Here is a 14,469-nt window from a genome sequence, read left to right on the forward strand (position 1 = left end):
GCCCGGAATTAAGAAACCAAACATGATTAATCTGCAGCACCATGACAAATACGCCTACGCACCCGAGAGTAAACTCTGAAAGAACAGTGCAATCTAACTGAACTGCAGTGTCTGCAAACAGAATCTCGTTATAAAATGAGATAGGGTTAGGCCACCCACGGGTTTAACAGGTTAAACTGGTTATCTGTGCAAGGTACCGAAAGTAACTTCCTCGTAAAGTTAAAAGAAGCTCAGTGTACCCTACATAAAATACAGAAGATATAAATCGTATAATTTTGATTAATTGTGGGATATTTCAACAAGCTATGTCACCACTCTGCGCAAGAATAAGTAAGTAAGCCCTTGATAAGGCATCATCACCAACGACAAATGAGGTGACCATTATCATAAAACAACGAATGAGATGACGATATTCAAAAAGTATGCAATATTTTAAAGATGATCAAAAAGCAACAAGGATGTTTGAAACTGAAGGGCCAATTGAAACTGCAAAACAAACCAAAAACATTACAAGCTTAAAATTATGTAGCATCCGTGACCTAGCTTCTTTGGTGCTTTTAAGAGGCCCTGCACCTAAGAAACGACCGATGATTTCCGGCTAAAAAATAAAATCGGCCGATTTTTATCTCTCAAGTAGAGGTTACCGAATACTATTTAAAAATGAATTTCTTTTGTTTCAGTTTCGCTTTAAACCAAAAATATCGAGCCGCAAAGTTTTTCCGTCTGAAAGCAGCAAAATCAGGCCGAAAATAAGCCCCCGCAAAAAACTGTTTAGAAATTACTACCGCAACGCAAAATAATGAGAAAACTACACAGTGTTGAAGAAAAAGGCCTTTTAATGCAATATCATTCGATAAACATCAAAAAACTGCTGAAGCGATTAACAAATAAAGTTTCAAATATTGCATACTAAATTAGATGGAGCGTTGGAGCTGATTTTAAAATAATTATTTCTCAAAAGTTCAACGCTTTTGAAAGCAATCACAGTGATGAATGAGACATTGGAGGGATACAAATCACGTTTCTGGAAAAACATTTTTCGGCCAAAGTATATTGACCTTGTACAAAGCGTTCAAAGTTACCGTGTTCACCGTTATCCTGCTACTTCGGCGAAACGCTTCTCTTTTGCCAATACGGCCGTGGATAGCGTGGTAAACGCCACTTTAAACCTTGCTAGGCATTCAGAGACTATCCTGAGTAGAAGGATGTAGAATTGAAAGAGAAAGGAAGATGAAAAATACGCAGAAGAAGAAAATAACTCGAAATTACCATCTGCTAACGAAAGTTGAATCTGGAAAATGTCGTCGCCTAACAGCGGCCAGTGACGTCATTGGTCACGTAAAGGTCGCAAGAGCGTGGGAAAACGAGTCTGCAATGTCCTTTCGGGCGGTCAGCGGCTAGAGATCCAGTCGTGACCCCATAACTCAGATCACGCTGCGACCAAAACGGTGTGGCGGTTGGGGAAGTTTTTCTTTTTGAGTGACCATCATTTGTGAAAAATAACATAACATTGTTCCACTAAACGTTTTCTGGCCGGGAAAAATTGTTTTCCTATTTGTGCATTCGTTTGGATTCCACCGCTATTGATACAAATAACGTCAATGGCCGCTGTCACGCGACGACATTTTCCAGATTCAACTTTCGTTAGCAGATGGTAATTTCGAGTTATTTTCTTTTTCTGTGTATTTTTCATCTTCCTTACTCTCTTAATTCTACTTCCTTCTACTTAGGACGGTCTTTGAATGCCTAGCAAGGTTTAAAGTGGCGTTTAACACGCTATCCACGGCCGTATTGGCAAAAGAGAAGCGTTTCGCCGAAGTAGCAGGATAACGGTAAAAACGGTAACTTTGAACGCTTTGTACAAGGTCAATATACTTTGGCCGAAAAATGTTTTTCCAGAAACGTGATTTGTATCCCTCCAATGTCTCATTCATCACTGTGATTGCTTTCAAAAGCGTTGAACTTTTGAGAAATAATTATTTTAAAATCAGCTCCAACGCTCCATCTAATTTAGTATGCAATATTTGAAACTTTATTTGTTAATCGCTTCGGCAGTTTTTTGATGTTTATCGAATGATATTGCATTAAAAGGCCTTTTTCTTCAACACTGTGTAGTTTTCTCATTATTCTGCGTTGCGATAGTAATTTCTAAACAGTTTTTTTGCGGGGGCTTATTTTCGGCCTGATTTTGCTGCTTTCAGACGGAAAAACTTTGCGGCTCGATATTTTTGGTTTAAAGCGAAACTGAAACAAAAGAAATTCATTTTTAAATAGTATTCGGTAACCTCTACTTGAGAGATAAAAATCGGCCGATTTTATTTTTTAGCCGGAAATCATCGGTCGTTTCTTAGGCGCAGGGCCTCTTAAGTTGCTAAACATGCCTCGCGGTATCGTCACACTGGAGGCGACAGACTAGTTTAAGGATAATTCCCGCGTATTTGTATGTTCTTGGTTCAGCTTTTCGTACACTGTAAAATTATTGTGCTGCTAATATATACATTTGCTGCTGTCAATCTGTTATGTTTAAATAGTAATACGGAGACATCTTTATTACTTCAAATCTTGCCTTGAGAAATAATGATTTTAAGTGTAATTTTGGTGCATTGAAATGTGCCCACAACGTAATTTCCATTAACACAATCATTTTTGTAGCTTATATTTGTATAGATAATCAAATGATTTCGAGTAAAATTTGAAATAAATAAGTCCAAGAACTAAAAAACCTGCACGAGCCTGTTGGGTGAGTGCAATTTGTAGTCTTTGAAAAATTCACGAGTGCTTATTTATTTCAAATTGCAATTGGATTACTTGCTAATAATAAACCATTATGTCATTTTAACTTTCTACCCTCAGAAAGCTAAAGCACTTAGCTTCAACTTTTTACATTACTTGGAACTAATTGGCGTGTTGTCAGCCAATAAGGACGCTTTAAGTTTTACATTTTTATTATTATATGCTAAAAGAACATTTTCAATTAAGATTTATGAAGTTTTAGTTATTTCCAACCTTTTTTTCATATAGATTTCCTTTTAACATTTAATAGCAAGTTCTTATCATCATGAGAAAATTATTGCGCTTTCTATTACCTTTAATATTGTAGCTGTACTCAGGAGTGGTTGCCTGTTTTTAATCCAAACACGTTTCGGATAATACTTTAGCCTTCGTCAGTTTAGCTACAGAAAGCTGACTTTCATTAGCGTTCTATACAGTTTCTCGCTGAATTTCTATTTATAGTCAGCCAAAACCGCCACAGAGAATAGAAATATGCATTCTCAAAAGGATTCTTCTGCAAAATTTTAAACAGATATTCATAGTTTATAAAATTATAGACGCTGTCGTGCCACTTTAAATGCAAAAAGGCACTATGGGAGCGAAGTAAGACGAAATCATACAAAAAGCAATAAAAAATCTACAATCAAATGAAAGAGCACCTTGTTTTTGGTGACTTCATCAAAATCGACCTTACATGAAAAGTGAATAAAATACAAAGTTCTAAAAATCACTCTGTTCAGTGCTCTCTACTTCAGAAATTGCGCCTTTTATGAAGAAGTTTATTTTATGACTCTTGAAAACGTTATATTCAGTTCCTGATCATAATGAAACAGTTTTAGATTTGGTAACAAAGGCCATTTCCTGAAGGATCGAAGCTGAACTGGCTCCCATACCTTTTTCGTTTTTAAAGTGGCTCCGCTTTACAGGCACAATAATTTGGTAAGCCTTTTGGTCTGACTTAGATGCGCAATTGCTTTTAAACCTTGTCGTAATAAAGACTACACAGAAAAAAAACTTTCAGCGAGTAAAATTAGTTTCTATATTGATAAAGGGAATGGGCCGCCAATAGTTGGCGATTTCGATAAGAGGATTTGGGGGGAGTGTGTTAACACAGTGGAGTATACCGAGTAAAATATCAACTGTGCAAAAGATAGAAAATCGATTTTCATTTGAGCATCGTTCATCGTTCCGATGGGAACTGAGCCATCATTTGTCCGTGATCAATTTTTTACGCTTTTGAAAATGATTTTTACGCAATTGTTATTCATGTAAATCTAATACATTATTTCTATAAAAGCATTTACGCTGAGACTCTTCTTAAGACAAGGACAAAAAGACCAAAAACAGTTCGGCTATATCATCTTAAAAGATAAACGGAATGTGCATTAGAATGATCTGTAGGATAAGAATGGAAAAATATCGATAAAACCTCCTTTGAAAACCTTGCGCACCTAACCCCGAAAGAGGCGGTTAGCCTTAACAACTGTCCCTTCTTCTGCTGGTTCGCCAAATGTGTCCATGAGGGGTTAATTGGGTATAGTCGAATTGCTTGAAATGAAATGCAACGGAGAAAAAAAAGAAGGAAATTAAACAAAATCACTATAGTCTACAACATGGATCGTCCAAATACAAGAACACTTATGGTTTAGAGCGTTTGTTTTGGTGTCTATCTATTGAATACTAACCTTACAGATTTTCGTTTCCATTAGAGCTTCAGCTGTCCTTAATTGTTTCACAAAGTCAATAAATCCCCCATCAAAAAAAAAAAATCTCTCGTCGTTTCTCCACCGTGAAATCAGTAAAAAATCGAAAAAAAAAAAAAAAAAAAAAATCAACAAGAAACTCGAATGAATGTCTAGAGGTTTTTAATTGTTAATTAACAACACATTTTGGTTCCATAAAGCCTACAAAACATCGAACGATTAAGCCTTGTTAATGAATGAAAAACCTAGCAGGCAAATACTATCCGTCCTTAATTAAACAACCCTGCAGGTGCAATTTATCAGCGTTATTTGGTTACTTTCACTTGTCCGGCTGACTCGCAGACTAACTAGGATTTTAATTGGTCGAGCGAGGCGGAAGGCAACAAAAGATGTCAAAACTTGTCAGGGAAAAAGCTAATCAAAGTTTTTTTTTTCGGATATACGGCAAACGGTGGCAATAACTGTATGGTTTTGTATGAAACAATTATGTATGAGATAACAGTTTTTTAGCAAGTGGGCAGTGAAAAATTTTCCTGCAATTTTACTTGCAGAATATCTTATCCTTTGTGAGAGTGAAAAACGTTTATTTTTTTTATCTTATTACATAAGCGAAAATTATATTGATACAGCTGTCGTCTTGAGTCTTTCCATGCCCTTTGCAATTCTCGAAAAACTAAACCGACGGCAGTATGCCAATTTAATATTAACCTGAGTTGCAAGAAACAAACGTGTTTTGTTATTAGTTTCATAGTAAGGAATGGCACCGGAGAATATGAACTCCTTCATTTAATAAAATAACTTGAAGATAATAATCTTTTTTTTTAATTGCACAGGATACGCCGCATTTTATTTATTAAACGCGAATAGATAAGACCAGTTTTGTTTTGAAATTCATCCAGTATTTTCAAGTGAAAAACGTTTAGTACTATACACATTTTTTTTTTTTTTTTCGTGCTTTGAACTTGGTTTTACCTCCGATCTTATCAACAAGGCTTAGATAACCCATTATATCAGACGTTTCTTACTCCATCAAAATATATTGGCTGTAGATTCGCGTTAATGTTAAGAAATCCATGAAGTAAGAGTGGAATTTGAACTGTTGCCATGGAAACCAGTAAGAACTAAGATAAATTACTGATATCACAAAAAGACTATTGAATGGTACAGTGACATCTCCTGCAAATCTTTCCCGACGTTTGAATAAATTTGAACTGCTGTTAATCGCTCGAAATCGGGTCAGATGAGATTTTTAAAGTGAATTTCCCATTAGTTTTTAACAAGTCGATCATCTGGTTTAAACAAAGAAGTAAAACTAGTATGTATTCACTTGACGTTAAAACTGACTTTCAGGTTCGAGCTTTACTGTATATTCCAAACAAAGGCTATTGCTTGGCAGTAACGTGGGAAGATAGGCGCATCATTATCATTTTTAGGAGGATTTCAGGTTTCAAAATAAAAGTAAAAAACAAGAAGAAACAAAATTAAGCGTTTCACTCTGCAGTTAATAAACTGAACTTGATCTCTCCGTCTACAATATACGTACTACGACCAGGACATGAGCGTCCCTGTTTATAGATTCAAATTTCAAGTTAATCTTATCGTTTGATTTCCACGAGACATCGATCATAACTAACACATCCTGATAGGACATCGATTAAAACTAGGATTGCCACTACCATTTAAAGACTCTTATCCTCTTGCAAAGTTAATGTTTTTCGTTCTTAATAACGGCTAAATGTTTCTGCTTGAAACTAGTGCACGTTCAGCCGTGTTCGATGAACCAGCATTCTCACTCACGTCGATACGTAGCGTATTGTTTTTTCGAAAAATTCCTATTAGTGCTTGGCGAAAAGCTTTGCTTCGCACCCAGTAAACAATTGGATTCACAACCGAAGTAAGCCCCACCGAAAACGTTGAGAGCATCCGTGCAAATCGAGGAACATGCAAAGGAGTGAACATTAAGAAACCTAGGAGAATTGTGGGAACATAGCAAATGGCAAATAGGCATATTACGATGAAGATCGTGTTTGTTAGTTTCACCTCTTGTGCGTTTATTATTTCCAGCTGCCTGGAGCTCGAACCTTGGGCAAAGAGCGAATGGACTCTGCGATTTCTTGTTTTCATGGCTTTGAAAATTTTTGAATAACAAGTTACGATCACCGTTGAGTTTACTATCAAGAAGACAAATAGGAACATGTTGTACGATGTACTGGAGCTGTGATCGTGAATGCAGAGAGCGTAGAAAGGCTCAAACTGATACCGTCCCCATCCGACTAGAGGTGTACCGGCGAATGCAAACGATGCAACCCAGACAGCTGAGATCAAAACACAAAGTGTTTTTACTTTAAATATTCCACGATGCTTGAATGGATGAACTGTGGCGTAATACCTTGTAACACTGGTGACGGCCAGGGTTAAAAGACTGCAAGAGTAGGAGAGATACGTTTGAAAAGCCTGAAACTGGCAAACGCTTCCCTGAAAACCCCACGCGCCGCTGACGAGAACGGAGATGAGAAGTGGGAAACTGGCCGCCGCGTTAAGAATATCAGCTGTGGCCAGATTCAGCAGGAGGAAGTTTGGTACGGTTCGCAGTAGCTTGTTTCGATAAATTGCCAAGTAGACAGTAAGATTACCAGCTATCGCCAGGAGCATGAAGATGGTGGCTATGCCTGACTCTAGAAGCACCAGAAATGTTGAACGAGGTGGAAGAACCACTGTTCCGTTCATGACGTTATATATTCAGATAAAACAGCAGCCAGTATTTTTAGAACTGATCTTACTTAAGGCGAATTAATCTAAATCTTTGAGATGATGCTGACTGATTTTAAGGAAGAATTTGTATTCAGTCGCCCTTGCAGAGCCAATAAGATTAAGATGACGCAACAAAAGGCGACGTTTGAGTAAACGAAACTGACAGCTTACGTCCTTTGAAGTGCTTGAGTAAACTCGTCGACCATTTCAGTAGATGAAATGCAGCGTGGGTTGGGCCAATGAATAAAATATGTTGATGGATCATCTGACTGGTCCATTAGCCACGCGACAAGCCCAAATATATGGCCGATTAACACTTATTAATATAAGTTTTGCATAACGCACCAGGATGATTGGTTACCTGAGTTGCGACAAGAATTTTTTGTCTATTCATTGGTCTTTATTTACGAAACAGTTAAAAACAAATTGGGATTAAAATTTGCTTGGGACATTTAGCGGAATGTTGTTTTTCTTTAATACGTGTCTGATCGAGATCCGCGTTGGCTGGGAGGGTATTATTCAAAGAAAGAACTCAGTCTAGGTTGTTATTAAGGAAATACTTTTCGTTTTGGTATTTTCGCAAAGACCAATTTTTTTGAACAAGAACCTAAAGGGAAAATGTGATATCTTAACAAATACATTAGTATGAAAATTAATTTTAAAAAGTTTTGAATGGATGAAGATAAATGAGGTGGTCAAATTAATGTTTGTTTCCGTTTGTTGTTTCCTTGGCATTGGCCTTGGGAGAGACGTACCCTAGAAAGCTACTGTACCCCTTTGTGTTCGTCTTTAAACGAATGGTGAACTTCAATAGTCCGATCTTTTAAAACTTTGTTAAGAAATACGTAATTGGAGGTAAGATCAGTAACGTCGCTAAATGCATTGCCCTTGTAGAAATAACTGTATTCTCTCTACAAACATGCACCATTTTGCCTGACCCACCTAATAATAATAATAATAATAATAATAATAATAATAATAGTAATAATAATAAAATATAAGACATATTTATGCAGGGTGGCCATTTCAGTTATACAAAATGCTATCGATATCAGTATGGGTCCTGCGTAAAATAATAACTAATTAATAAAATAAAATATAAAATGTGCAAAAATTTAAAAAATCTATGCAAAAATCTAAAAATATAAATATAAAAGGAGATATAAAGACTAGAACTAAATCCATGACACAATTATTAAAAATGTCTGCCCCTTTGTAAAAAAATGCTCTTTTAGTCGATTCTAATTCAACCTTATCGATGACTAATTCATTCTTATTCCTTATTCCTTTGTAGAACAGACGGTTACGTGCGTTTTTTCTAAGCGTGTTACTTTGATGAAGGACATGGATAGTTTCCCCTGTGGAAATTAAAAACTTTTTCTGTGTTTTAATCAATTTCGCTTTGTCTTATGCAGTGTATGTTACAAACATGAGGAAATGTATGCATGTTCTAAATCAAATTAGTCAAGAAATAGGCTATAGCTAGTATGCATTACTGGCGTTGCATTCAAAACGTGGTGCAATTAATGTCTTGGGAAAGTTTTCTTGTGAAATTAAAATTTAGTTCGTTTTTTTCTTCATTCTGCGATTCAGTGTAAGCATTACACAGAGTCCTATATGTGCTAAATTAAATTAGTATTTTATGAATGCATGATTTAGGATCTATCGACTATAAAGTGAAACTAGATTCATCCATCATAAGCTCATAATTTTGCATTTGACGTTTTTTTGGTCTATAAATACATTGAAACAAGGGTAAGGGTGGAAAAAAATATGAATCTTTTATTCACTTCGTTAGCACTTTAATAAAAACAAGTAATGGACTGGTTAAAGCTATGAAAACGTCGGTCAGAGAAATGTGTTTAATTATTGAAAATGGTGTTGAGACAACTGTCTGCCATCAGGTTATTTTGTGCTCAATTTTTTTTCTCTTTGTACTTGATAACGCTTAATCCAGTTAAAAATCAGTGATTTCGAAAAAATGTCGGTAGCTGAGAGAGGGTTTTGTTGGTAAAGCCTTTAATTTAACGCAGTATTTTTTTGCGTGGAGAGCTAACGGATTTATTTCCCGAAAGCTTTCTTGACTTGACTTTTTGAAGTTTTAAATAGCGCCACGATAACACAAGCGAGTAATGCCACCAGTGTTGGCGTTAGCTAGACATAAATTTTAAAGTTATCTTATTTTCTCCACTTTGAATTGTCCACAATTGCCTTCAGTATCTTATCATTTCGTGGGTAGTCAATGACTTGTTTCTTCTTGTTATTCTCAAAACAGACCGATACCCTAAAAGGAATTCATCAAGAATACTCAATAACAATCAACTTTTATTTGTCTAAACGAGCCAAAACAAGATCGGTCCAACTTAATGAAAAAAAGTTGACTACGTTTTGCATAAGAATTCATTCATCCAATTACGATGAAAAGGAGCAGAGTTTTAACTAATTTTTAAATTTCAAACGCGTTACTGTTTGCCATACATTATGTTTTGAGATACATATTCCGTTGAAGCCTTATTTTGCGTTCTCTGACACAAGGTGCGATGTAAAAGAGAAGTGGAACCTACTTCTTCCCAAAGTAACTCATTTGCATTTTTGTTTTGCATTTGAAGAAAAAAAGTTTGCAAATTTGTTGTAAAATTCCGTTACAAATTTCCCCAATCCAAAGTGAACAAAAAACCTTGTAATAGTTTGAAATCCCTCGGGTTTTTTCAGGAAGATGTCAATTAGAACTTTTGGAAACTCGAGATAAACGTAAAGTTAAGTATTTCAAATACATTATTAGGAACTTTGTGGACTGAGCTTGAATTTCGCTGCGCACACTAGCTAAGACCGGTATTGCCAAATGTTCTTCTGTTAGATAAAAACAATATTCGTGCACGCTGAAAATGTTCAAGAAAGCACGGGAGAAAGGTTCCTTTAATTATATTTATCGATCTTGGTTGAAAGAGGAACTCTCCTGGGGAACCCCCTTGAGCATTTGTGGTGCACTTTCGCAAAAAGTACTACGTGATCTGAATTCTGCACGTACAATATGTTCATCCCACCGTTTACATTTGTGTGTGATTTATTTCAAGAGAAATTTCCCGGACTCTTATAAAAAAGTGCTTCGATCAGATTGTTATATGTCACTAAGTGACAAATCAAGACGGAAAGAATCATCAAAACACAAAGACGTGAGCACATCCTACAAGGAATTCATCAGAATACTCATTAACAATCCACTTTTATATGTCTAAACGAGCCAAAACAAGATCGGTCCAACTTAAAAAAGTCCACAACGTTTTTTTCATAAGAACTCATACATCGAATTACGATGAGAAGGAAGAGAGTTTTAACGATATTTCCAATTCCAAACGCGTTACTGATTGCATGCCATGTGTTATGTCTTGAGATACATGTTCTGTTGAAGCTTGGTTCTGAGCTCTCTGACACAAGCTGCGATATGAAAGAAAAGTGGCCTCTACTTCCTCCAACCGTATCTCATTTGCAGTTTCGCTTTGCATGTGAAGGAAAAAGGTTTGAAAAAGCAAAAGCTTTATATTATCTTTATAATGTCCTCCCTTATATTTTTTCTTTACAAAGATGTGAATTAGAAGTTTGGAAATCTGAGATGCATGAACGTAAGGTTCTGTATTTCAAATACGTGATTCTGAACATTGCGGACTGAGTTGAATTTCGCTGCATACACCAGTTTTGATCACTACCTATTGTCAAACGTTATGCTGTTAGATAAGAAAAAACTTCGTGCTAGTTGTAAACGTTCAAGAAATGACAAAAAGGTTTGTTTTTATGTTGATCGTTCTTGGTTGGAAGAAGAAATCTGCAAGGTCTATTCTGGGGAACCCACTTGAGCATCTGTGGTGCACTTTCGCAAAAAGTAATTCGTGATCTGAATTCTACAAGTACAGTTTGTTTATGCCCACCGTTTACATATCTACACGATTTATTTCACGAAATATTTAACCCACTTTAGTAAGCGCTCCGATCAGATTGACATGCCTCTTCGGGACAAATCAATATGAAACGAATCAACAAAAAACAAAGAAGTACGTGCAATGTACAGGAAATGAGCTCTGTTTTGACGTCTGTGCACAATGGCCTAAGGTGGTCTGCAAAATAGCAACGTTTTCTCCTTTTTTCGAAGTTTTGAGGGAACAGCCTTTTTAATTTTCAGAAAAAAAGAAGTAGTAGTAATTAGGAAATACAAATCAACTTAAATTGTTATTTAGCATTTCGTAATTGTAGGAGAAATCAGAGAAGTTTAGCTAGGTGTAGATAACTTAAGACAAAAAAAATTAGTGTATGTTACTATTGTAAATAGTAAACAACAAGTAGAAATGATGTAATCACAAAAATTAATGCAATGCAATAAGAACAGTAATGTTTTAAGTATAGTTATGTAGAGTAATTAAAAAACAATTTAAAAAAATTGTAATTTTCAAATGAATGATTCAGTCCGCGCAATACTAAGTCGACATGCCAAATCGTTATCTAAAGTAAAGCTAGTTCGAATTGTACCAAAACTGATTAAAAATTTTATTATGAGCTCGAGATTAAAGAAAACAGAAATGTTAAAGTAATAGAAGTATGCACTGACCATTCTAGGGACAAAAATCTATACTTCATTTTACTTTCAGCTTCAAGCTAAATCAAAGAAATTGAAAACCTATTTTTTTTTAATAATCTATACAATGGCTAATGAAGACGATTTCCGCTCTAACTTCGAGCATTAAAGACAAAAATATAGTTACCAAAAACCCTCATGGCATGGTAACATTTTGAATACTGTGAATCAAGAAGAACTTATCGAGACTTTAGTTCTCAAGCTGACCCCTAGAGAGAAAGATTATTTTGAAGTTTTACGTATTCTGATAAAATCGGACGTACGTTCGATGTCAGCTGAAAACAAAATAACACACGCTTTAAGCATTTTTACGAGGTTTGATACAACTTTCTCGAGAATCCTTGAGAAAAAGTATTTCAAATGTTATCGTGTTTTAAGGAGATTTTAGAAGATAAAGTTTGCACTTATTGCTTTAAGGGGCTAGGTCTCGCAATTTTAGGCAATTTCAGCTCTGATCAAATGGTCATAGAATTAATTAAAATATCCCAAAAACGGCTCAAAACTATAGAAGATCTCAAACAAAACACAGGAAAGCCAAGAAGTGACATGGATGGACAAAACTGGAGAGGATTAAAATGGATTGCTTTTGGGTCAATTTGAAAAACGTCGGCCCACCTTTTTTCAAATTTATATCAGTTTATATCAAAATGTCACTTACACAGCTGGAAAATCATTCTCAATTGTTATGTGTCTGGGAAGAGAGGCTTACGGAAAGGACCTGCTATCAGTCCAGCGTTAGTTTCCTTGGTGAGTTTATCGCGTACAATGTCGGGCCGCGAATAGCACTCTTTAAATAAGAAGGCTCAAAAACTCGCCTCTCACCTTGGAAGTGTACACGAAAACCAAAGTTAAGACTTTTGCTCTGCCATTTTGACGTTTAGAGCTCATAATTAACAAAATTAAACAAAATTACCAAAAACAGCGTGACCTAGTCCCTTTAAACTTTGAGCAGAATCCGCCTTATAAAACATTAGGAAATGTCATATATTTAAGTATATTTTAACCCTCTAATTCCAAGAAATTGTTCCTGCCAACATCAAATCTATGCTGGCAATATCGATAAATCGCTAGGCAGGTTTAGCTGACGGAAACATCTTGTGACATCTTGACGACGCACCACTGTTCTCTGGTAACACAACGTCTTTTTCTACGGTTTCATGGCTTTACAAAACATTTCGTTTTGCTGGCTCTCGACATGCATCGTTTTACAACTATTGCAAAGGAACACAAAGACGGCAAGAGAGTCACGTGACGCTTCAAACACTATCGCGGGGTACCCACGGGGTACTATTACAAGTCAAGTCTGTTCGGTTTCTTACTTATAGTCTACCCGTGCAGGTACCTTGCGTCTATGTCGTAGTGAAAACCACACCTTGCGAATAATAGCATCTCATATTGATCAGACAATATAATTTTAATTTCCTTCTGTAATGCGTATTTTCTTTTAACTGTCATTAGACTATTTATTTTAACTGTCATTATTTAATCCACGCATGAAAGTATTCACACCTCGTCATTTCATGTAAACATATAAAGACAAAACCTACCATTATCTCTATTTCTAACTTAAAGGTGACATCAAAACGTCAATTTGTTGCGTTGATCGATAGTCATTGTAAAACAAACAAACAAACAAACAAAAACAAATAAACAAAACGTACGGAATTACAACAATAAAAAAATTACATCCTAATGATAGATTGCAGTTCATTTAAATATAAATAATCCTAAGATAGCCCTCCTATGACTTTTCTGTTGGGATGTATCGCCCAGTTCTCCAAATCCTTGCTCTATTTCAGACCAAATCGAGTCGTTTTAGAATTGTACTTTGTTACCCGAAAACCTATATGACTAACACTAATCCAGGATCAAGAGGTGAACAAGGCTTTAACTTCTCTTCCAAAGAGCAGTTTTCGCTCGAGTGTCGAAAGTGATTCGCATTTGTCAAGTGATTGGCTCAAAAAATTCCAGCCAAGTTTTGATCCAATCAGAAGTAAAATTTGATTTGACGACGCACTTTTTCCGGCGCTTCGCATCAGCTACACGTGTTTGCTCCGAGTATTTATTGATTCAATGAATTGTCTGCGTCCTTTGTCATTGGTCAGAGTGATTATTGTGGTTTTGATTTTTATCAAAGTCGATTAAAAGCCGTTCTAAACGTGTTTTTCAATGCTTTTTGAGATTATTCGATGTCAAAAATGGTTGATAGAACGTTTTCCAGACAACCTCATTGAAACGTAATAAAACTGAAAGCAAATTGATGCTACACCAGTCAGGTTTGGCGTCGAGATCATAAACCCAACTTTTTAGTATGGAATAATATGTATATTTTTTATGCAACCACTAAGATAAAATGGACCGATAAGAAGGGATAAATATACGTTGACGTAAATAAATTCTCTTGCTTTTCTTTAAACCATACCCAATTTGAGACAAGAGGACAAACCGATACCTAAAAAGACCAACATGAGAAGTCTGTAAGTTATGACTCATTTTCTGACCAAAATGACTGTATCATTTGGGGCAGTGCAAAACGATATATTTTTTTTCAAAGAATACTCCCTAGTAGTAGATATTACAAATAATATATTAAATACTTTGAGAAAAATATTATATATC

The 14,469-nt window shown here is 35.7% G+C and overlaps 1 protein-coding gene across 1 annotated transcript; it reads right to left on the reverse strand.

The window, feature by feature from the left end:
* Nucleotides 1-5,739: 5,739 nt before the first annotated feature.
* On the reverse strand, nucleotides 5,740-7,529 carry LOC145463915 (melatonin receptor type 1A-like). The gene has a single exon (XM_081447707.1). The coding sequence runs from the start codon at nucleotides 7,200-7,202 to the stop codon at nucleotides 6,207-6,209; it is 996 nt and encodes a 331-aa protein (XP_081303833.1). The 5' UTR covers nucleotides 7,203-7,529; the 3' UTR covers nucleotides 5,740-6,206.
* Between the last annotated feature and the right edge of the window lie 6,940 nt (nucleotides 7,530-14,469).

This window comes from Orbicella franksi, chromosome 12, assembly GCF_964199315.1.
Source record: "Orbicella franksi chromosome 12, jaOrbFran1.1, whole genome shotgun sequence".
NCBI classification, from domain to species: domain Eukaryota; kingdom Metazoa; phylum Cnidaria; class Anthozoa; order Scleractinia; family Merulinidae; genus Orbicella; species Orbicella franksi.